The 25817-nt window shown below is 35.5% G+C and overlaps 1 protein-coding gene across 1 annotated transcript in view; it reads right to left on the bottom strand.

Moving 5' to 3' along the window:
• LOC143566369 (uncharacterized) overlaps positions 1 to 22357 on the bottom strand; it is a 62087-nt gene extending 39730 nt beyond the window's left edge. Inside the window, exons 1-8 of the mRNA XM_077053096.1 lie at positions 22316 to 22357; positions 22189 to 22227; positions 22023 to 22094; positions 21851 to 21937; positions 3586 to 3687; positions 3340 to 3465; positions 3068 to 3211; positions 2521 to 2742 (exon numbers count right to left, since the gene is read on the bottom strand). Coding sequence (XP_076909211.1) covers positions 2521 to 2742; positions 3068 to 3211; positions 3340 to 3465; positions 3586 to 3687; positions 21851 to 21937; positions 22023 to 22094; positions 22189 to 22227; positions 22316 to 22357 — 834 coding nt within the window. The remainder of the gene's footprint in view (positions 1 to 2520; positions 2743 to 3067; positions 3212 to 3339; positions 3466 to 3585; positions 3688 to 21850; positions 21938 to 22022; positions 22095 to 22188; positions 22228 to 22315) is intronic.
• Positions 22358 to 25817: the final 3460 nt, after the last annotated feature.

Genomic DNA, 25817 nt, shown 5'->3' with positions numbered 1-25817 from the left:
TAAAAATGCTGATAAAGGTGAATTTCATCTTCGAGTTGTGCTAGATGCTTTTGAACAGATATTAAAGATCTGAACATGTCATGTCCAGTCGCAGGCTCATAATAACATGAAAACTTATTTATTTTGAATAAAAAAAATAAAAAGAATGTAAATAAATTGACATTTATATCAAAATTACCCTGTCGATATTGTCACCCCGGCTTTCGGGGCACTTCTTTCACCATTCATTCATTAGTGAGTTTGGGGGATGATATTCATTATCTTGATCTTCAAAATCTTGCTTCTGTTTATCATTAGAATCATGATCATAACTGTTTTGAGCCGAAGGCCAGTCTCATAATGTATGAATAAGCATTATAACTTAAAGTAGAAATTAGGATAGTCAGATAATCAAATGTTGTAGTACAGCAACATATTGTTACAGATATCAAGTTAATTATAATTACAATGTTATTTGCAATGATTCATCAACAGAATATGAATCACTTTCAACTATCACAAGGGGTGAATGCTAAATCCATTTTTTATCAGCCGAATACATACTACATTGATTGTGAAATGGTTGATGCCAGTACTGTGTGGCCGAAAAGGGCTTCAAACTGATTACGGGGTATTCACCATTTACAAACTTATTTACAAAGACGTAGCAGCCCTAGATCAAATGCGCAGATATATTGATTTCTCAGGGATACATGTCAGCATTATTACTTTTTTTTTTATGAAATAAATGTATTAGTTAATTATTTATCACTTTCAACTATTACAAGGGGCGGATGCTAATTTCCATTTTTTATCCGAGGAATGGGTACTGCATTGTAAATGGTTTCATGCCGAAACTGTGCAGCCGAAGGGATTGGTACCAATCACATGGCAATCACCAATTACAACTTGTGTACAAAGACTAAGTAGCCTTAGATAAAATGAGCAGACAGAAAAATGTTTAATACATTGTTACTTGCTTTTTCTTTTATGAAATGCTTTAGTTATTTCAATATTTAGTTGGTTAATTGAATATTTAGTTGGTTAAGCATCTCTCGATTTCTCTTCTGTTGAGTAGAACTATATTTCTAGCTATTTGAAGATTTTAAACTTCTTTCACACATCCAGTTTATTACTTCATCCGATTTGGCAATTTCCATGGACAGGGGTATGGATAGATCCAAACTAATTATGATAAATTAATGTATGCCCGGAAACCATTATGCTTCTCCTTGTCCTCGGCTGGCGGGGAACAGTTTAGGTTCCTGCTCAGCTCAGTTAGGGCCTTCTCGTGATGTGATACATGTTCTTGTGGCAGATCTGGCAGATACCCTATTCAGTTTTCGGCTTATAAGGTGTTAGCGGACGCCTGAATCCTCAAGGTGGTGACAGTTAAGCAGTATCCACCAAATAAAAAGTATATTACCTGATGACAGAAGCGCTGCGGTCGTGAGAGATGACATCTCTATTTAGCTCGAAAACTTATGTTCCTGTTTTCTTTAGAAGTATCAAAATATTGGAAGTTTCATTTTATGTTTAGCTAGACTTATAAACTTGAAAATTGTCATGTTTCCTTTTCGCAAAAATTTATTTTCATTCATATCATCGCGTGATTAGAAAACTAGAGATTCAAACAGGAAACTGATACACATTGATGAACTACAAACATCATTAGTTTTGATAATGTACATGATTATCTTCCTAATTTCCATCAAACTTGGTTGCAGCATTATCTGAATCAGAAAACACAAAAGCCAGCCTCGGATTCATTCCTGCAAACAGCCCAAATTTGTATCATCAGAAATGGGGTTGTAAAGGAACTGAACTGGTCTTATTCATCTTAGTTCATTTGAATTTAACGAATCTTTCATGCTAAATAAAACTATACTGGAATAAACTCAACTGAACATTCCACATCTGGGAAATAAATAAAACTATACTAGAATGATTTTACGATTTCAGAAAAAAAAAATTCATTTCACACTGTTAGTATTTTAGTGTATTTGGATTAACTACCCGATCAATACAATCATAATAAATATTAAGCAAGTTCGGGATGTGCGGAGTGCATGCTTGCTTTAGTCTACTATGATGTTAGGGGCGAAGCCCCTAACGAACGGGGGTCCGGGGGCAGCAGCCCCAGTTGCAAGGTCCTAGGGGCGGCAGCCCCTAGCAAGGTCCAAGGGGCAGAGCCCCTGGCTGGGGTTAAACTAGAAAATTAATTTATGATTATGTCACACATAATCATAAGTAATATTTTGGAGGCAGATTAATCAAAATTAAAATTTGAATTTTAGCTGCCTTATGCAGTTATCCACATCTAATTGCTCCTGCATATATAGAAGACGCTCCTTCTAATTGATCGACACCCTGGTTCATCTTCCTCACAAATTCCATACTTAATTCTTGTCTCAATTTAGAGTTTTATCCGATTAAAGGGTTATGAAGAACCACCAAAATAACTTTTAATCTGAAAGTTATCACACGACACTCTAAATAATCCAGGTTGCTATATCAAAATCCCCAACACACACTACATACCTGTTCATTATAATTGTAGTCATTGATGGTGAACATGAATCTTTTTCCCCATTGTTGCTTCATAAAATCCGGAACCAGTTCATCTCCAACAAAAGCATTCCAAGTATCTCCTGCAGTGCTAGAAATAACCCAATTGATCTTGTTTGGAGGAGCATTGCTAACTAATGAGCCTTGTTCTTTCCTTGAAAAGCTTTTTTTCCATGAATCATATGAACCATAACTCTATAAAACCAAATAGCAATTCAAATGATAAGTTTTTTTTTATATTCAGTCAAACACGGTCAAATAGTGAAGTCAAACCTTCATGGGAGTGATTAACTTAAAAGCCTTGGAAAGGGTATATTTTTATCTCTTAATTCTTCTAATACTGCTGATAAAGGTGAATGTTCTTCTTCAAGTTGTGCTAGATGCTTTTGAACAGATGTTAAAGATCTGAACATTCGTCTGGTACATGGCTCATAATAATACTTCAAAATTGAAAATAACATAAAACTATATTATTTTCAATAATACATGCAAAAAAATGTAAATCTTATATCAAAATTACCCTATCGACTTGGTCACCCGACTTTCGGGGCACTTCTTTCACAATCCAACCATCAGGAAGTTCGGGGTTTGTAGATAGATAGCTTCTGGGAGACAAATTTATCAGATCATATCCATTGTCTTGATCTTTTTCAAAATCTTGCTTCTGTAACAAATCATTATAATCATGATCAGAATCTGTTTTGACCCGACCAGCCAGGCTTACGAATAATCATTTATTATTTAAAGTAAAGGGTATGATAATAAGATAATCTAATGTTTGAATAGCATGACCTTTTCATGGTAATTGGGCATCTTGGATTTTGATCTAGTAGTAGTAGGTATAAATCCATGTGTAAGGTATCTCTCAACATCTACAAGGGATCGAAACTGGCGTCCGGTTTCTGGATCATAGTAGTACTGTGAATATCAAGTTATTTGCAATGGTTCACCACTTCATCATCAGAAGGTATTCATTTTTCTGGAATAAATCTGTAAACTAGTAATAAAGTATCATTATCTAAACTAAACTCGTATTACCTTGTCAATGGTACTTCCAGATTTACGCGGTACCTTCTTCACAAGCCAATCTTCAAGTAAAGTAAACTTTCTAGTGGTGATCCATTTACTTTTTGGGGTCATCTGCAGCAAGTATTATACAAAATCCCTCTATTCATAAGAATTTCTCACATTATTTGACAGATTTAAAAGGTCAAATGTGCATTTTCTGTAGGTGTGATCATCTTCTAATTGCTCAAACTTTTTAAAATACCAACTGATAGAATTAAACACTTTCTGTCTATATCATTATAACATGTATAAAACCGCATCTTAATTCTATAGTCAAGTTTCAAGTGCCTGAATCTACTTGCTGTATATATTTGTTCAACATTCAAATATCTCTTAACCTCGTTTATAGATCAACGTTATCTTCCCAGTTACGGTTAGGCCTGTAAATAAACCGAACGAACACAAGCATGCGCATGTTTGTGTTCGTTCATTTAACTTTAAATGAAAACGAACACAGACACTAATGAACTTTAAATGACAACGAACACAGACACTAATCGGACAAATACTTGTGTTTGTGCTTGTTCATGAACACGGACTCTTCATCGGACAAATACTTGTGCTCGTGCTTGTTCATTTAAGAATTGAACATGTTCGTGTTCGTTCATTTAAAATCTAAACTAACGTACATAATTGAACAAAGATAACGAACATAAATGAACAAGTATATAAAATATTAAGTAGATGATTCATCCAAAAACGAACATAAATGAACTAACATAAACGAACAAAACATGCATGTTCGTTCCTCTGTTTAATTAATTTAACGCAAACTCTTTGTTTATGCTCGTTCATTTATTAAATAAATAAATGAACGAACATAAACGAACTTCCCGCCGAACTGATTCGTTTACATGCCTAATTACGGTTCAATTCAAATTAGAACAGCATTTATACCGTATGTAATGATATGAAGTTGCTTTAAATTAATTTAACACTAATTTGAACACCCATGCAAGACATTAAAAGCTATACAAAAATCTAAGTAGCTTGTGAAATATATATATACACACACACACACACACACCTGGTGGATGAATGGATGTTTATATTGTCATGAGGAGTGATCGAAGATGAACCGGAATGTGAGATATTAGCAAGTTGACGGTGGAGGACGTCGTAATCACTTACCCGCCATTTGCCAACTGATATGAGCTAGATTAGACATACTTTTTATATTAATATTGCCTACACTTTGAAGCTGCTTTGAGTTAGTTTTTATTAATATTACTCCTATTTGGTTCATATTCATATTTTAAGTGGGTTCAAAAGAAAACGAACTAACATAGAGTATTATCTTAAACTTTAAGACGAGTAGATCCTAAAAAGAAAATAACTATTCAGAGAAGATAAAATAATGAGAAATAATTTATTATTAAACGTGACTCAACAAATCCTAAGTTTAGCTAAATACGTTTATTTAATAATATGTTTCTATTATAACTAATAATTGAAATCATGTCACAGATTAATCAAAAAGGAAATTATTGGCTATTTTTGGAAATTACTCTTATGCGAAATTAATAAAAGAAAAGTGGGGCCTGACAAAATATCTATAGGAAGTTAAATAGAGATACGAGCTATGAGAATATATTTGGTTGGGCCACCCACTCTTTGAAAGAAGATCATCATGAGCCCACTCAAAAGTCAAGTTGTAAGCCCATCTGGAAGAATTATGAAAGAAAAAAAGGTCGGCAGGTTTTCTAATATAAATTGGGAAGGTGGTCGGCTGATTGGAAGACGAAAAAAACAGGGGTTCCTCTTGGGGTTCGACAGAAGAAAGAAAGAAAGCCTTTGGTCCGAGCAGTGAGCGTTTGGGTTCAACACCTACTCATCCAAGCATCATTATTATTGGTTTGAATTTATTATTTTCGTCATGAATTTATTATTTAAACCAATTTACTTTCTTTTGTTCTTGAGTATGGTTGTTGGCTTATGATGAACTTTTGTTAACGTTTGATCTTGGCTTGGGTTTTATTTATCGTTATGGTTTTATGAACCAGTAAAAGGTTTTATTATATTGAGTTGATGCGTATGTGTACTTGAGGTTGTTTAATTAAGTTTTATTATTCCATAGTTGTCTTGATTATTGTTTGTGTGACATTCGTCAATTTCGGGTCTTGTTTGTATTCGTTTTTGTATTTGTTTATTATGTAAACCGACCCGATTTGTAAACCGAAGCTTATGTTATAATCAAAATGATGGATTTATGTTACAATATTGTTTCACACTTGTTGGGTCTTGAAAACATCCTATTTTTATTTTTATTTATTTATTTATTTATTTATTTATTTATTTATTTATTTATTTGTGTTTTTGTCTTGATCCATTTTGCATGAAAACTCTTGTGTCTCACACCCATATTTGACCACCAACATTACCCTATATATACACCACCTTTCCTCTTCATTTTCCCTTTCTACAACTCAAAAAAAAAAAAACTTTCTCAAACATCAAAGATTCAAGGTTATCTTCTTAAGTGTTCTTGAAGGATTTTGGTCTTTCATCTTAATTAGTTTATGTAGCCTTATTAATACTTGTTTATGGTTGTGCAACATATATATAATATACACCCCTTGTTTACCTTTGGTAGTTACTTCTCCGATTCCGGTCGGTGAGGTTTCTGACCCCATAAGGCAAGGCTTCATGGAGGACTTCGTGTCCTTGATATATATACATCTATATAACTTGTTCATACATATTAATCTTGCTTATTTTAGTTTGTTGGTCATGTTTACAAGTTCCATGGTTATGGGTTTTTAAGAGTCTATGCTTCGGTTTAACCGTAAATAGCTCTAAACCGTAAACCGAACTTTGTTACTAGTTTTGTTTGTTTAAACATACTTAGTGTTAGATCTAAGTTTCTAAAATCATTTTTACAAATTCTATGGTTATGGGTTTGTAGAATCTTACATCGGTCTTAACCCGAAACACGATCCGAACCGAAAACCGAACTTTTGTTTAAAGACTTTATTGTTAACTTTTGGTATTTTTTTATTTGTACATTATTATACAAGTTATTTAGTGTTTGGACATGTGGAAACCATCTATGAACTTTTTGTAAGATGGAAACCGAACCAAACCGATTCTTGCTCGCTTAAGACACACAAGTGTGTTTTTTTTAGCCATCAAGACTTGTATATTTCTTTAAAAATAGTTACAAATTGATTTTTAAATATTTTCTTAAGTACTTGGAAATGTTGGATCCAACTTGATCTCATAACAAAGTTTGGACCGACAAAACCGAACACTCGCTTAACGTGCGTTGTTAGTTCTAAAACAATGGAACTACATACTTGGTTAAGTCTTGTTAAATTTTATTGAGTTATCTCATAACATTCGACATTTTGGAAAGTTGACTTTGGGTTTGACCAATTATCAAGACCCGAACCGACAACCCGAACACTCGATAAAAAAAAACCCGTTTTAGTATCTTTATTCCAAAGGGATTTGCATTCTTGCATTTTACCCACCTTATTACTTAACATAGGTTGAGTAAATATTAAGGTTAGATACTTTAACCCGATTTCGAGCAAACTTACATTTTTAAAGGGTTATTATTATAAATTCTTAAATAGTCACATTTTAAACCTTGAACTTTAATTATTTACATTTCTCAACATTTATTTTGTTTAAAGACCTTCAAGACAACCTTTCTAAATTCAAGACTTCTTTTCTTTTTAGGCATTGTGCGTTAAACTCGTCGTTCCGACAAATCTCCAAATTATCATCTTTCAAGTTTACTACTTGAAGGTGAGTACTTCATACCCCATTTTCCATCTTTTTTTTTGGGGTGACATTTCATACTTATTCAACAAAATGCTTTATATTTGAATCTTAAACCACAAACGTAGTTGTATACTTTACCTAAATAATTGCTCGATTTGGTGTTCTATGCTTATATGCCTATGTGTTTATCGCTTTTGGTTGGTGGAACTATAAAATCCTAGACTATTTGGCATCCCCTTATAGCAAGGTGTCGTTAACGTAATGCAATTAACGATAACTATAAAATCCTAGACTATTTGGCATCCCCTTATAGCTAGGTGTCGCTAATGTGTTCAGCGATATCTATTTATCCAAATTATCACTTTTATTTATCGTTTCGTATGCAAGTTTTGTGGCTATCTTTATTATATACTAATATGATTAAACCTATGAATTGCTCACCGACCTTTGTGTTGACAAACTTTATTTTATGAAATGTTGCAGGTTTGCATCTTGGTTGATTTATGATTGTGAAGAAAACGACATCAAAGACCTTAGGATATTAGTAAAAATGAACAATATCAATTTGCCATATTTTGTGATATCTTGTTTATGGTTATTTTATGGATAATTGTTATGTGACATTTTCGATGTTGTGAAATGAAATGAGTTTATTAAATACTGTCACTTTAATTAGTGTCATGTGCTTATGGACAATCGTTACACCTCGGCATGTTCCGCCGCCTTTGGTCGGGGTGTGACAGATTGGTATCAGAGCCATGAGAATAGGATAGGTGGTTAGACGTAAAGACCTAGTATTGTTATGCTTAGGGTCCTATACGTGTGCTCATACGTGTTTACTCTATTTTGATTGTTCATATCGCATATTCTTTATAAACTTGTTTAAAATTCACCAATATCCCAAATGTTCACATACACACACTTTCATAGTATTTCCAAGGTATCCTTACCTTAAAACGCAAAAAGTAGATTTTCATTGTGTTTTATAGATTACAAGATTAACTTGGATCCCGTTGTTTATAATCCCTTAAAGGTTGCATTTATATTGGGTTCGTAGCCCTCATAGGAAGCGAGACATTATAAAACGACCATTTGACAAAAAGATTCCAAGAATCGAAGGTGATTTACTTACCTGGAATGGTGGGATTATAGTGCTCGTTTTCTAGGCCACAAACCATGTTATACATGTCAATACTTTAAGTAGTCGAATGCGAGCGTTCCGGTCGCCATCCTAATTTTTCGGTGTCAAAACAATAGAACTACGGTGATTCGTGGACTAGTGCTTTGACATGACATTGTATCCCGATTTATGGTGTTATGATCGTTATTTGAGTCGAAAACATGAAAAAAATTGCGGTGATTCGTGCACATGTTTAGACTCCAACGTTGTGTTTTATAAAAAAAAAATTTTGAGTTGGAATATCAAATCATGGTGGTTCATGTACGATTTTCCGACTCTATAAACCTCAAAATCTCAAATTTTTAAGCTTTAACCCCACAAAATCTCAAAATCATTTACGACTGTTTCCAGTTTGTTGTTTATATACAAAGATTTATATTTTATCTAACACTAACATCTACTACTCACTAACTCTAGGATTCACAATCAAAAAGAAAATTTAACTTCACCTTATTCTTATTTTATACACTCTCATATCCATTTCTTTTTTACCTAAAACTTATTCCATTTCTTTATAATCTTTTAGCATGCCTCCACTAAGACCGCGCAAGAGCACCAACCGACGTATGGCTGCTTTTATCATCAAGCAAATGGCCGCTGTGATTCCCGAACTTGTAACTCAAATCCAAGCTACCCAACCTCCTCCACCCGTTGTTGTACCCGTTGAACCCAAACCCGTATCCTGCCCATATAAGCAATTTACTAGTGCCAACCCAACCGAATTCTGGGGTACGAACTGTGCGACTACCTTGTTGCAATGGTTCGAGTGTATGGAGAATGTGTTTAGATATAGCGAGTGCCCCGAAGCGAAAAAGACAAATTTCGCTTCAAGCATGTTTAGAAAAACCGCTCTAACGTGGTGGGGTAGTGTCATGCATTTCCAAGGGTCGGAAACGGCTATGGCTCTTCCATGGTCCGACCTCAAGGCTCTCATGATGAAGAAGTTTTGTCCCAAACACGAACTTCAAAAGCTTGAGGAGGAATTTTGGAACCTCAAGCAAGATAGTGGTGATAACGCCGCTTACTCACTCCGTTTCCACGAGTTGAGCATTCTCGTCCCTCATTTGGTTACCCCGGCTGAGCGTGAGCTTGAAAAATACATTGGGGGTTTACCTATGCAAATCCGAGACTCAGTTATAAGTAGCAAACCCGTGAATCTTGAGGATGCCATTACTCTAGCCGGTGCGCTATCGGAGAATCATGTGAAAGCGGGTACCCTAACCCTTAAGAAACCAAACGAAAAAGCCAAACCCGAGCCCGCACCACAAGCCAAGGTTGAACCCGCACCACAAGCCATTAACTACTCCAACTCTTCCCGTCACAACAATAACAACAACAAGAAGAAACCCAAAACCAACTACCGAAATTATGCCGTTACCCAACCCCAACCTCAACAACAAACCCAAATTCCACCCCAAACCCGAAAACCCTACACCGGTACCGCCCCACTATGCAACATTTGCCAACTCCATCACCCACCAAACATGCCTTGTCGCCATTGTACCATTTGTAACCGACTTGGTCATTTCAACACCACATGCCGATCCGCACAACGAACCCAACCTAACCAACCAAACCAACCAAGAACTTTTCCCCAAAATACTCAACAACCCCGAGCTTGCTACAATTGCGGTGACCCTAACCATTTCCGCAACAATTGTCCTCGCCTCATCCTTACTAACCAAACCATGACCGCACCTTACTACCAAACTCAAGCTTACCAAGTTCAAACCTACCAACCTCAACTTTCCCAACACAATGCACCACTCATCCAACCCATCCAAGCCATACAAGCACCACCTCCTCCACCACCGCAAGCACCTCAAGTCAACCAAGGCAATCAAGGACGAGCTTTCATGATGAATGTTAATCAAGCTCAAGCGGCAAACGATGTTGTGAACGGTATGTTTTTAGTGAACCAACATTTGGCTTCCATTTTATTTGATACGGGTGCCGATAGAAGTTTCATTTCTTTGAAATTTGAGTCAAAAATTGCCGTGTCTCGAACCAAGCTTTCTCGGTCGTTTTCTGTTGAAGTCGCCAATGGGAACTCCATCACCATAAATTCCGTCGTCTGCGATTGTGCTCTCGTTCTTGCTAACCATAAATTCTCCATCGATCTCATCCCGATGCAAATGGGAAGTTTCGATGTCATAGTAGGCATGGATTGGTTATCTTTGCACCGTGCCAAAGTTGTTTGCTTCGATAAATTCATCCGCATTCCGCTTGTTAACGGTAAAATCCTTAAGGTCTTCGGAAAAGCTACTTCGAGAAGGCTTAATCTCATGTCGTGCTCTCAATCACAAAAATACTTACGCCAAAATTATGCTCCGCTCCTGGCTCTCTTGGCGACAAAAGACAAAAAGGAAAGGAAAATCCAAGTTATTTCTATTGTTCGTGATTTCCTCGATGTCTTTCCCGACGATGTCACCGGTCTTCCACCCGTTCGTCCGATTGAATTTCGAATCGATCTTGTGCCCGGCGCGATGCCTGTGGCCAAGGCTCCTTACCGTTTAGCCCCGTCAGAAATGCAAGAATTATCGAACCAACTCCAAGAACATTCCAATAAAGGTTTCATTCGTCCTAGCTCTTCTCCTTGGGGCGCTCCTGTTCTCTTCGTGAAAAAGAAGGATGGTTCGTTTCGTATGTGTATCGATTATAGGGAACTTAACAAACTCACCATTAAAAATCGTTATCCCTTGCCACGAATCGACGACCTATTCGACCAACTTCAAGGCGTAACTTGCTTCTCCAAAATCGATCTTCGATCAAGTTATCATCAATTGCGTGTTCGCGAAGAAGACATTCCAAAAACCGCTTTCCGTACTCGATATGGACATTTCGAATTTTTGGTTATGCCCTTCGGGTTAACAAATGCACCTGCGGTGTTTATAGACCTCATGAACCGCGTTTGCAAACCATTCCTCGATAAATTCGTTATTGTCTTTATTGATGACATTCTCATCTTTTCCAAATCCAAAGCCGAACATGAGCATCATTTGCGTTCCATTCTCGAACTTCTTAGAAACGAACGACTTTATGCCAAGTTCTCCAAATGCGAATTTTGGCTGGAGCAAGTTCAATTTTTGGGACATATCGTAATCAACAAAGGTATTCATGTTGATCCCGCTAAAATTGAGGCCGTTAAGGATTGGAAAACTCCAACGACTCTCACGGAAATTCGATCCTTCCTCGGTTTAGCCGGATATTATCGACGTTTCATTCGAAACTTTTCCAAGATCTCTTTGCCTCTTACCTCCCTCACTCATAAAGGAAAACAATTTGATTGGGGTTCGAAGCAAGAAAAAGCCTTTTGTACTCTCAAGGACATGCTTTGCAATGCTCCCATTTTAACCCTTCCTGATGGAAACGACGATTTCGTGATATTTTGCGATGCCTCTCATCAAGATCTTGGTTGTGTCCTCATGCAACGAGGTCAAGTCATCGCTTACGCATCAAGGCAACTTAAGGTCAACGAAAAGAACTACACGACTCATGATCTCGAACCTGGTGTCGTTGTTTTCGTTCTCAAAATCTGGAGACATTACCTTTATGGTACGAAATGTGTGGTTTTTACCGATCATAAAAGCCTTCAACACATTTTTGACCCAAAAGATCTCAATATGAGACAACGACGATGGGCCGAATTACTTAGTGATTACGATTGCGAAATTCGTTACCATCCCGGTAAAGCGAATGTTGTCGCCGACGCCCTAAGTCGAAAGGTTAATGTTAAATCCGTTCTGCTTCTAAGCGTTGTCATTCAAACCGATCTTCAAATTCGAATCTTCCAAGCTCAACGTACCTCCGTTGAAGAAGGTAACATGTATGACGAAATGTCATGTGGAGCCGAACTTCAACTCGAAACCAAACCCGATGGTCTTTTGTACTTTCTCAATCGTTTGTGGGTTCCAAATCGCGATGACCTTCGTACTTGTATACTCGACGAAGCTCACAATTCGCGGTATTCCGTTCATCCCGGTGCGGATAAGATGTATTTCGATCTTCGTGCTACCTTTTGGTGGCCGGGTATGAAAAAGGACGTAGCGTTATTCGTATCTAAATATCTTACTTGCTCAAAAGTTAAAGCCGAACATCAAAGACCTTTTGGTCTACTCGAGCAACCACCGATTCCCGTTTGGAAATGGGAAGACATTGCTATGGACTTTATCACTAAATTACCCAACCACTCAAAAGGGCAACGATAGCATTTGGGTGATTATCGATCGTTTGACCAAATCTTCTCATTTCATCCCGATCCGCGAGAAGTATTCTGTCGAGCAGCTTGCTCAAATCTATGTTCGAGAAATCGTGTGCCGACACGGTTTACCATTGACAATTATCTCTGACCGTGATTCTCGTTATACCTCTCATTTTTGGCGTTCACTTCAAGAAGTTTTAGGAACACGTCTCGATCTTAGCACCGCTTATCATCCTCAAACGGACGGTCAATCCGAACGTACAATACAAACTCTCGAGGATATGCTACGAGCATGTGTTCTTGATTTCGGTGGGAATTGGGATTCTCACATTCCGTTCATTGAGTTTTCTTATAAAATAGCTACCATTCGAGCATTGAGATGGCTCCTTTCGAAGCTCTTTACGGTCGTAAATGTCGTTCTCCGATTAGTTGGAACGAAGTCGGTGAAGCTCAAATCACGGGACCCGAAATGGTTCAAGAAGCCACCGACGTTATTGATCGAATCCGTAAGAACCTCCTAGCGCTAGAAGTCATCAAAAGAGTTACGCCGACAAACGGCGAAAACCGATCGAATTTAATGTTGGCGATCTTGTCCTTCTAAAAGTATCTCCTTGGAAGGGGGTAGCCCGTTTCGGAAAGAAGGGTAAACTAGCTCCTCGTTTCGTTGGTCCTTTTAAAATCCTTGAGCGTTTCGGAAAAGTAGCTTATCGACTCGAACTACTGGAAGAACTTACCGGTGTTCATCCGACATTTCATGTTTCAAATCTTAAAAAGTGCTTAGCTGAGGGTAATCTCCATATACCTCTCGACGAAGTACATGTCGATGAATCGATGGTCTTGGTTGAACGACCCGTTGAGATCATGGATCGCAATGAGAAGAGAACCAAGCGTAGCCGTATTCGGTTAGTCAAAGTTCGATGGGAATCACGGCGCGGCGCGGAATTCACTTGGGAGCGAGAAGACAAAATGAAAGAGAAGTATCCACATTTGTTCGCAGCATCGTCTTCGTCTTAATTTTGGGACGAACTTTCCTAAAGTAGGGGATACTGTGAGATTCGTCAATTTCGGGTCTTGTTTGTATTCGTTTTTGTATTTGTTTATTATGTAAACCGACCTGATTTGTAAACCGAAGCTTATGTTATAATCAAAATGATGGATTTATGTTACAATATTGTTTCACACTTGTTGGGTCTTGAAAACATCCTATTTTTATTTTTATTTGTTTATTTATTTATTTATTTATTTATTTATTTGTTGTTTTGTGTTTTTGTCTTGATCCATTTTGCATGAAAACTCTTGTGTCTCACACCCATATTTGACCACCAACATTACCCTATATATACACCACCTTTCCTCTTCATTTTCCCTTGCTACAACTCCAAAAAAAAAAAAAAAACTCTCTCAAACATCAAAGATTCAATGTTATCTTCTTAAGTGTTCTTGAATGATTTTGGTCTTTCATTTTAATTAGTTTATGTAGCCTTATTAATACTTGTTTATGGTTGTGCAACATATATATAATATACACCCCTTGTTTACCTTTGGTAGTTACTTCTCCGATTCCGGTCGGTGAGGTTTCGGACCCCATAAGGCAAGGCTTCATGGAGGACTTCGTGTCCTTGATATATATACATCTATATAACTTGTTCATACATATTAATCTTGCTTATTTTAGTTTGTTGGTCATGTTTACAAGTTCCATGGTTATGGGTTTTTAAGAGTCTATGCTTCGGTTTAACCGTAAATAGCTCTAAACCGTAAACCGAACTTTGTTACTAGTTTTGTTTGTTTAAACATACTTAGTGTTAGATCTAAGTTTCTAAAATCATTTTTACAAATTCTATGGTTATGGGTTTGTAGAATCTTACCTCGGTCTTAAACCGAAACACGATCCGAACCGAAAACCGAACTTTTGTTTAAAGACTTTATTGTTAACTTTTGGTATTTTTTTATTTGTACATTATTATACAAGTTATTTAGTGTTTGGACATGTGGAAACCATCTATGAACTTTTTGTAAGATGGAAACCGAACCAAACCGATTCTTGCTCGCTTAAGACACATAAGTGTGTTTTTTTTAGCCATCAAGACTTGTATATTTCTTTAAAAATAGTTACAAATTGATTTTTAAATATTTTCTTAAGTACTTGGAAATGTTGGATCCAACTTGATCTCATAACAAAGTTTGGACCGACAAAACCGAACACTCGCTTAACGTGCGTTGTTAGTTCTAAAACAATGGAACTACATACTTGGTTAAGTCTTGTTAAATTTTATTGAGTTATCTCATAACATTCGACATTTTGGAAAGTTGACTTTGGGTTTGACCAATTATCAAGACCCGAACCGACAACCCGAACACTCGATAAAAAAAAACCCGTTTTAGTATCTTTATTCCAAAGGGATTTGCATTCTTGCATTTTACCCACCTTATTACTTAACATAGGTTGAGTAAATATTAAGGTTAGATACTTTAACCCGATTTCGAGCAAACTTACATTTTTAAAGGGTTATTATTATAAATTCTTAAATAGTCACATTTTAAACCTTGAACTTTAATTATTTACATTTCTCAACATTTATTTTGTTTAAAGACCTTCAAGACAACCTTTCTAAATTCAAGACTTCTTTTCTTTTTAGGCATTGTGCGTTAAACTCGTCGTTCCGACAAATCTCCAAATTATCATCTTTCAAGTTTACTACTTGAAGGTGAGTACTTCATACCCCATTTTCCATCTTTTTTTTTTGGGGTGACATTTCATACTTATTCAACAAAATGCTTTATATTTGAATCTTAAACCACAAACGTAGTTGTATACTTTACCTAAATAATTGCTCGATTTGGTGTTCTATGCTTATATGCCTATGTGTTTATCGCTTTTGGTTGGTGGAACTATAAAATCCTAGACTATTTGGCATCCCCTTATAGCAAGGTGTCGTTAACGTAATGCAATTAACGATAACTATAAAATCCTAGACTATTTGGCATCCCCTTATAGCTAGGTGTCGCTAATGTGTTCAGCGATATCTATTTATCCAAATTATCACTTTTATTTATCGTTTCGTATGCAAGTTTTGTGGCTATCTTTATTATATACTAATATGATTAAACCTATGAATTGCTCACCGACCTTTGTGTTGACAAACTTTATTTTATGAAATGTTGCAGGTTTGCATCTTGGTTGATTTATGATTGTGAAGAAAACGACATCAAAGACCTTAGGATATTAGTAAAAATGAACAATATCAATTTGCCATATTTTGTGATATCTTGTTTATGGTTATTTTATGGATAATTGTTATGTGACATTTTCGATATTGTGAAATGAAATGAGTTTATTAAATACTGTCACTTTAATTAGTGTCATGTGCTTATGGACAATCGTTACACCTCGGCATGTTCCGCCGCCTTTGGTCGGGGTGTGACAGATTGGTATCAGAGCCATGAGAATAGGATAGGTGGTTAGACGTAAAGACCTAGTATTGTTATGCTTAGGGTCCTATACGTGTGCTCATACGTGTTTACTCTATTTTGATTGTTCATATCGCATATTCTTTATAAACTTGTTTAAAATTCACCAATATCCCAAATGTTCACATACACACACTTTCATAGTATTTCCAAGGTATCCTTACCTTAAAACGCAAAAAGTAGATTTTCATTGTGTTTTATAGATTACAAGATTAACTTGGATCCCGTTGTTTATAATCCCTTAAAGGTTGCATTTATATTGGGTTCGTAGCCCTCATAGGAAGCGAGACATTATAAAACGACCATTTGACAAAAAGATTCCAAGAATCGAAGGTGATTTACTTACCTGGAATGGTGGGATTATAGTGCTCGTTTTCTAGGCCACAAACCATGTTATACATGTCAATACTTTAAGTAGTCGAATGCGAGCGTTCCGGTCGCCATCCTAATTTTTCGGTGTCAAAACAATAGAACTACGGTGATTCGTGGACTAGTGCTTTGACATGACATTGTATCCCGATTTATGGTGTTATGATCGTTATTTGAGTCGAAAACATGAAAAAAATTGCGGTGATTCGTGCACATGTTTAGACTCCAACGTTGTGTTTTATAAAAAAAAAATTTTGTGTTGGAATATCAAATCATGGTGGTTCATGTACGATTTTCCGACTCTATAAACCTCAAAATCTCAAATTTTTAAGCTTTAACCCCACAAAATCTCAAAATCATTTACGACTGTTTCCAGTTTGTTGTTTATATACAAAGATTTATATTTTATCTAACACTAACATCTACTACTCACTAACTCTAGGATTCACAATCAAAAAGAAAATTTAACTTCACCTTATTCTTATTTTATACACTCTCATATCCATTTCTTTTTTACCTAAAACTTATTCCATTTCTTTATAATCTTTTAGCATGCCTCCACTAAGACCACGCAAGAGCACCAACCGACGTATGGCTGCTTTTATCATCAAGCAAATGGCCGCTGTGATTCCCGAACTTGTAACTCAAATCCAAGCTACCCAACCTCCTCCACCCGTTGTTGTACCCGTTGAAACCAAACCCGTATCCTGCCCATATAAGCAATTTACTAGTGCCAACCCAACCGAATTCTGGGGTACGAACTGTGCGACTACCTTGTTGCAATGGTTCGAGTGTATGGAGAATGTGTTTAGATATAGCGAGTGCCCCGAAGCGAAAAAGACAAATTTCGCTTCAAGCATGTTTAGAAAAACCGCTCTAACGTGGTGGGGTAGTGTCATGCATTTCCAAGGGTCGGAAACGGCTATGGCTCTTCCATGGTCCGACCTCAAGGCTCTCATGATGAAGAAGTTTTGTCCCAAACACGAACTTCAAAAGCTTGAGGAGGAATTTTGGAACCTCAAGCAAGATAGTGGTGATAACGCCGCTTACTCACTCCGTTTCCACGAGTTGAGCATTCTCGTCCCTCATTTGGTTACCCCGGCTGAGCGTGAGCTTGAAAAATACATTGGGGGTTTACCTATGCAAATCCGAGACTCAGTTATGAGTAGCAAACCCGTGAATCTTGAGGATGCCATTACTCTAGCCGGTGCGCTATCGGAGAATCATGTGAAAGCGGGTACCCTAACCCTTAAGAAACCAAACGAAAAAGCCAAACCCGAGCCCGCACCACAAGCCAAGGTTGAACCCGCACCACAAGCCATTAACTACTCCAACTCTTCCCGTCACAACAATAACAACAACAAGAAGAAACCCAAAACCAACTACCGAAATTATGCCGTTACCCAACCCCAACCTCAACAACAAACCCAAATTCCACCCCAAACCCGAAAACCCTACACCGGTACCGCCCCACTATGCAACATTTGCCAACTCCTTCACCCACCAAACATGCCTTGTCGCCATTGTACCATTTGTAACCGACTTGGTCATTTCAACACCACATGCCGATCCGCACAACGAACCCAACCTAACCAACCAAACCAACCAAGAACTTTTCCCCAAAATACTCAACAACCCCGAGCTTGCTACAATTGCGGTGACCCTAACCATTTCCGCAACAATTGTCCTCGCCTCATCCTTACTAACCAAACCATGACCGCACCTTACTACCAAACTCAAGCTTACCAAGTTCAAACCTACCAACCTCAACTTTCCCAACACAATGCACCACTCATCCAACCCATCCAAGCCATACAAGCACCACCTCCTCCACCACCGCAAGCACCTCAAGTCAACCAAGGCAATCAAGGACGAGCTTTCATGATGAATGTTAATCAAGCTCAAGCGGCAAACGATGTTGTGAACGGTATGTTTTTAGTGAACCAACATTTGGCTTCCATTTTATTTGATACGGGTGCCGATAGAAGTTTCATTTCTTTGAAATTTGAGTCAAAAATTGCCGTGTCTCGAACCAAGCTTTCTCGGTCGTTTTCTGTTGAAGTCGCCAATGGGAACTCCATCACCATAAATTCCGTCGTCTGCGATTGTGCTCTCGTTCTTGCTAACCATAAATTCTCCATCGATCTCATCCCGATGCAAATGGGAAGTTTCGATGTCATAGTAGGCATGGATTGGTTATCTTTGCACCGTGCCAAAGTTGTTTGCTTCGATAAATTCATCCGCATTCCGCTTGTTAACGGTAAAATCCTTAAGGTCTTCGGAAAAGCTACTTCGAGAAGGCTTAATCTCATGTCGTGCTCTCAATCACAAAAATACTTACGCCAAAATTATGCTCCGCTCCTGGCTCTCTTGGCGACAAAAGACAAAAAGGAAAGGAAAATCCAAGTTATTTCTATTGTTCGTGATTTCCTCGATGTCTTTCCCGACGATGTCACCGGTCTTCCACCCGTTCGTCCGATTGAATTTCGAATCGATCTTGTGCCCGGCACGATGCCTGTGGCCAAGGCTCCTTACCGTTTAGCCCCGTCAGAAATGCAAGAATTATCGAACCAACTCCAAGAACATTCCAATAAAGGTTTCATTCGTCCTAGCTCTTCTCCTTGGGGCGCTCCTGTTCTCTTCGTGAAAAAGAAGGATGGTTCGTTTCGTATGTGTATCGATTATAGGGAACTTAACAAACTCACCATTAAAAATCGTTATCCCTTGCCACGAATCGACGACCTATTCGACCAACTTCAAGGCGTAACTTGCTTCTCCAAAATCGATCTTCGATCAAGTTATCATCAATTGCGTGTTCGCGAAGAAGACATTCCAAAAACCGCTTTCCGTACTCGATATGGACATTTCGAATTTTTGGTTATGCCCTTCGGGTTAACAAATGCACCTGCGGTGTTTATAGACCTCATGAACCGCGTTTGCAAACCATTCCTCGATAAATTCGTTATTGTCTTTATTGATGACATTCTCATCTTTTCCAAATCCAAAGCCGAACATGAAATGTTGCATGTTTGCATCTTGGTTGATTTATGATATCTATTTATCCAAATTATCACTTTTATTTATCGTTTCGTATGCAAGTTTTGTGGCTATCTTTATTATATACTAATATGATTAAACTTATGAATTGCTCACCGACCTTTGTGTTGACAAACTTTATTTTATGAAATGTTGCATGTTTGCATCTTGGTTGATTTATGATTGTGAAGAAAACGACATCAAAGACCTTAGGATATTAGTAAAAATGAACAATATCAATTTGCCATATTTTGTGATATCTTGTTTATGGTTATTTTATGGATAATTGTTATGTGACATTTTTGATGTTGTGAAATGAAATGAGTTTATTAAATACTGTCACTTTAATTAGTGTCATGTGCTTATGGACAATCGTTACACCTCGGCATGTTCCGCCGCCTTTGGTCGGGGTGTGACAGTTTGTCATTAAGATTGGTTACTATTAGGTCATTTACTTTGTGTCTTTGACTACTTTATGATTGATTTCGAATAAGATCATAGGAATAATATTATTTAATCAAAAAAACCTAAGTGTGCTGCTAACCTAAATAGTTGTAAGGTGCTAGGTTATTGGTAGGTCTTTGTTGATCAGGATTGCTAGATTTAGTTCTTCGTAAGGAGTCCGTCTAGGTTTGATTGGTTAACTTTGTCTATCGAGTCAATGGAATATATTAGACTGCCTTTGATTGCGCTGTAAGGTAAGATTTCGTATAAAGGAACTAGTTTGTAATCGATTAGGTGATCGTAAAGAAACTTGATTTTTAATACTTGTGAGTGTTAAAACTTATTAGAAACCCATAGGTGTCTTCTTGAGAAGGGTCAGGGGTCCTGTTCAGGTTTTCTTTTAAGCGTCTATTTTACGATCCCAGTTCCATAACTAAATATTTTCCCGGTTAATTGATAACTGAAACTTAGGGGATTTTAGCCTAGGTGGTTCCCTGTCATCATCTGAATTAAGTCTATGTTTAAGTCATCTTTAAATCTTAGTGATTAATTTAATATTAGTTTAATATTAGTATTTTAGTAAACACCCCCCCCCCCCAATAATAATAAATAAATAGTTGTGTCTGTAGTTAAGTCTAATTCAGCTAGTTTACATAATTTAAAGAGTCTCGTGGGTTCGATATTCGGACTTACTTAGCTGTACTAGAGTCGACCGGTTCACTTACCGGTTAGTAGTTTTAGTTAAGTTAAGAGTCTAGAGTTATTACTTAGTGTCTAAATTAACGTTTATTTAGTTAATAAATTAATAACTATTTTTAGCACATCACCAACACCCTTAATCGTTATTACTCTAAATTATTTTGGGGTTTTGACATATAAGTCCCCGTGGCAACATTGGAACACCTTAATAATAACTTAGTGGAAGGCATGTGACCATATTAATGCTTCTTATATTTTTTTATCGGTGACCGTCTTTTAATACTTTCATCTATTTAACAAAACTAGCAGTTTACCCGTCCGGTGGACGGGAATATAAACGCAGTAATATGATACTAACATTAACTCAATAATATATGCAACGGTTTGGTTGTGGTGCAATACATTTTGAGATATACGGATTCACAGGAATTGCAAATAGAAGTGTATTACTTCATGCCTATGTATATATTTATGTGTTGGAACAAAAGAGCGCCCACATTTTTTGATACACCAATTTAATTAGACATTAGTCAACCTATATTTCACATTAAGAGATCATGTAAATACGCATAAATATATTTTACATTAGTATATGACACGAAATTAATACACTCGTTTAACTACTCGTAACATGTTTAAACCTTAATATATATATATATATATATATATTTATATATATATGTCAAAACAATTGTAATACATATTTAGATAAAACTTGAAATAACAAACATACAAAGCGTAACATAGACTTGAAATAAAAAACTTAAAAAGTGTAGCATAGACTTAATCAAAACATGCATGCGTTCTACGACTTATTATAAAAACCAATCAAACCCGAACAACCCGGTTGCGGCTGAGGACCCTAATTCTTGGAATATTGGAATTTGAAGGGGAACTTGAATCTGAGTCTCTGGTATCATCTTCTTCATTCTCCTTGTCATCACTAGGCACTTCAATTATCTCGTGATGGTTTTCATCCTCGGAACTCGAAACATCAATTACCTCATCCCATTTCCATTGAATAAGTGCTATTCTCCTTGATCTTATTAAAAAAATAAGTTACTCTAGTGAAGAACATTAAATTTAAGACAAAAATACGAACATACCTCTTCGCTGAATTCACGTTGAAGTTGAGATTTGTATGGACTAAAGTGTGGAGTGAAGTCAATAATCTGAACACCGTCACTATTTTCCTGATATTAACAAATGTAATAGGATTTGTGTATTTTAAACTAATAAACAATTGATTTGATTGAAATTGACTTAAGTTATAGATACCTTGCTGCCATCAAGAGAATGTGGTGTTTTCTCATACTCAGTTTCATCATGTTTGGTATTTAAGTTCACCGTCTAAGTTGTAAGTACAAAATTTATAATATTAGCTATGATTTGGTAATAAAAGTTTGTAGTGACGAATTTAGGATAATGTAATAGATGAAAAAACCTGTGGTTTATTAGTAGCTGGCTTAATTTTCAGTTGAACCTGTTATACAATTAAAGATATTGATATCTTTTAATAAGAATGATAGTATAGAAACTATAAGGGAAAAATGAAACATTCATACATTTACATTGTCATGAAGGAAATCTCTTGAGATTAAGATGTCTTCCATGGTTCTGTATGTTTGTTTGTGTTGAAAATATGTGTAAAAGAATAGTTTACTACCTTATATATAAATGAAAATAAAGCAATTATAAGTAGTATAAATTTTGAAATGTTGTTTAAAAACATGTTCCCTCTCATAAACCACAACCCCACTAACCCACATCCTCAAGTGTTATATCTTTAGTAGACAATAACCACCTCTTAACTTTGCAACATAGTTTTGAAACAAATTTAGATTAAATCTTCACAATAAATAAAATGTGTTAATACGTAAATGTTACTTGCAAATGAACAAAAAAATTTGAGTTACTATACCCTAAGTCACCTTACTATTCATTAAGCAATTATTAGTTGCAGCATAACTTATCATATAATTAATGGTAATGCATATATTTAGGATTTTACCAGATCCATATGATTATAAAATAGCATAAACTTATAAAAGCTAGTAATTACTTCGTTTGACTAACCGTTTCAAATTAGGACCAAATCCATAATTAAATCATACTGTTAAAAAAATATTATAATCGGTATTCGTATTATTATTATTATTATTATATATTTAAGTTTCATAACCATTGAAAATTATGTATCTCATAACCATTTATAAAAATGGTTTAAATTTCCCTTCAAAATGCAAATAATGAAAGTAAAACTATAAAATTAAATCAAAATGAACCACCTAAAAAAGGGTATGCAACTAAGTTAGTGGTAACTTACCACTACCCATGATCACCTTATATTTCTCACTAACCATTTATAAAGCACGTTACTAATAAACATCTTCAAAACCAAATGTTTTTAATTAAAACTTAAATAACAATAAGCATATTTAAATATTATTATTATTATTTCTGTTTTCACAATAATACAAATGCTAAAAGTTAATTTCAAAGAAGATAAAACAAAATACAAGTGATATTCTTAAGACAATAACTCAAATTAAAATTTAAAAAAATTTGAGCATATTTAAGCCACCATTCTAATTGAATAATGTTCCACAAAAGTTTATACCTAAGCCCATGAACCTTTTGTGGAAGCACCTTGAAAGTAGACATTGGACTATAGTTGATTCAATTTGCCTTGCATTGTATTCTTTTTTTTTTTTGTAATGTGACGCCTCTTGCTGGAAAAGTGAGTGAAAATTAAGTTTTGCTTAAGCCAAAAAATGTCTTTGTCAGTAACTTTAGACATACACATTATAGTGTAACTCTGATTAATATAATTTCTATGTCTCCATTCTTAGGGTATGGTTTACTCAACTTTATATATAATTTTTTATATATGTATAAGTATTATATAATTAGGATAAAAAAATAGCATATAAAAGTAATTTAATGATTATATCATCTGCAATATTCAATATCGATAGTTGAATTTTCAAATAAAGTGGGAATCAGGCCACCAAATTCCATGAACCTTAAATAACACATGTTACAAAAATAATTATGATAAACTGATTATCTTTACAAAAACTAAGAATAAAAAAGCCATATTATGTCATCAAAAATGCAAAATATACAATAAATTCATTTCATTTTCAGCCTAAACTTCAACATTAATCAGTTAACATGTTATGGATCTACGAATATAATCAGCAAAGTCCACAACAATTAATTAATAATAATCAATTAATCTAGAACCAGAAGAAAAGGCAAGGTCACATAAAGCTCAATGGTTATGAAAACAAACTTGTAAAAATAATAGGCTACCAACTAATTAGGGTTAATGAATTGAAACCCAACAATTCACGCATGATATTGAAATCAGACAACGGTTTTATCGTATCTCTTACAAGGAAACTAAAGCTCTGGGGTATAGATGCTGAAGTTTTATATCCAATTAGCCCTAATTTCCTCAACACAGATTCAAACCAAATTCACACAAATCAATCACCCAAATCAAACGTAAACTAGTCAAATAAAAAACTTACCGGTTGTTATTAACCGTGAGAAGCGAGATGTCATCCATCTCAGGCCGACACACCGCGAGCTGTGAGCCGGATGGCATAAGTGAAATGAAATTAAGGGGGCTCGGATTAGGGGAAAGTTCTAGTTCGTCGTCCTTGCGAAATGCGATATCAATGTTTGGGTTCGTCGTCCTTGCGATAACAATGGTTTTGGTGTTTTGGTTTAGTATGCTACAATTAAGGAAGAAGAAGAGGATGAAACGGTTTTGTATACAACAAATGAACACGTGTGGGAAAGAGTTAGTTTTTAATCCTTATCAAACAGTCAATATTCAATCTTCTTATCGGATGGTTAATATTCAATCTTGAATGCCCTTATCAGACGGTTAATATTAAATCTTGGATTTTGATCCAAGGGTCAGTTTCAAATCCCACTCTATGATAACTATATATATAATTAGGCGCGTAGAGACACGAATTGATCAGGTATGTTACGGTAATCACAATAAACCTAAAAATGTAAACGTACATAAAAGTATTCATACTCGTATAGGTTATGATAAAAAAAATAATAAATTAGCTGGCTTATAGTTTTTTGGTAAAACCGTACGTGGTGGCAAAGATGGTTTACTTTTAAATTGGTTGTCATGTGTTGAATCACCACTAGGGGTGGATGTAAATAATATATTTAGCTGTTAAAAAAAACCGGTGTGGTGGAGCCCGCTTATATGATTATTATTGTCATTGAGGGTAGTTTGGTTAATTTACATGGATTTAACTGAAATTTTTAATGGTGTCAGCCGGTAAGAATCGTCATAGTTACAAAATCCATATCTCTTTACCACCTTAGTAATAAATTTACTACTATTAGAATCAGATACATAATTATTAAACGTTAAGGACCAATGATGTAATATCTACAAACCACATGGATTAACCAAGCACTTAACTCTAAGAATTAGAACACAACAATAGCAAAATAAATAGTGGTATTGATGATGATAATAGTAATTATTAAGAAATATAATAATATTAAGGGAAAATATCACATAATAATAATCAAGTTTCAAAAGTGTTTTAATTAGGTCATTTATGTATTTTTTTTTCTCAAACTTGGTCACTAAATCTTCAAATTAAGCCTCATGAAATTTTTTGTGCGTCAATAAAGCAATGGAGGAGAAGATTTGGGACCAAGATTTGAAATATATGTAGTTATATTTAAAAAATTAAAAAAAAATTATTAATTATATTTAAAGCTAAAAATAAAATCCACTTCACTACTCCATATCAACATTATAAAAAATCCACATTAAAACAAAAATAAACATGTTAGAAAACATGTTAAACATATAATTAAATAAAATATAAAAGTAAGTGACTTAATTGGAATACTTTAAACTTGACTAACCTAGTAGAAACATTTTTGAAACATAGTTACTAATTAAAAATTATAAAATAATAATAACCATAATACTAATAATAATATTATAATAATAATAATAATAATAATAATAATAATAATAATAATAATAATAATAATAATTCTGGTGGAGTTTGT

This window comes from Bidens hawaiensis, unplaced genomic scaffold (genome assembly GCF_021521415.1).
Source record: "Bidens hawaiensis isolate Kalapana, Puna unplaced genomic scaffold, B.hawaiensis_p1.1 tig00022875_1, whole genome shotgun sequence".
Lineage (NCBI taxonomy): Eukaryota > Viridiplantae > Streptophyta > Magnoliopsida > Asterales > Asteraceae > Bidens > Bidens hawaiensis.
Note: the sequence above shows the minus strand (reverse complement) of the source record. Positions and strands in the feature narration are given on the sequence as shown.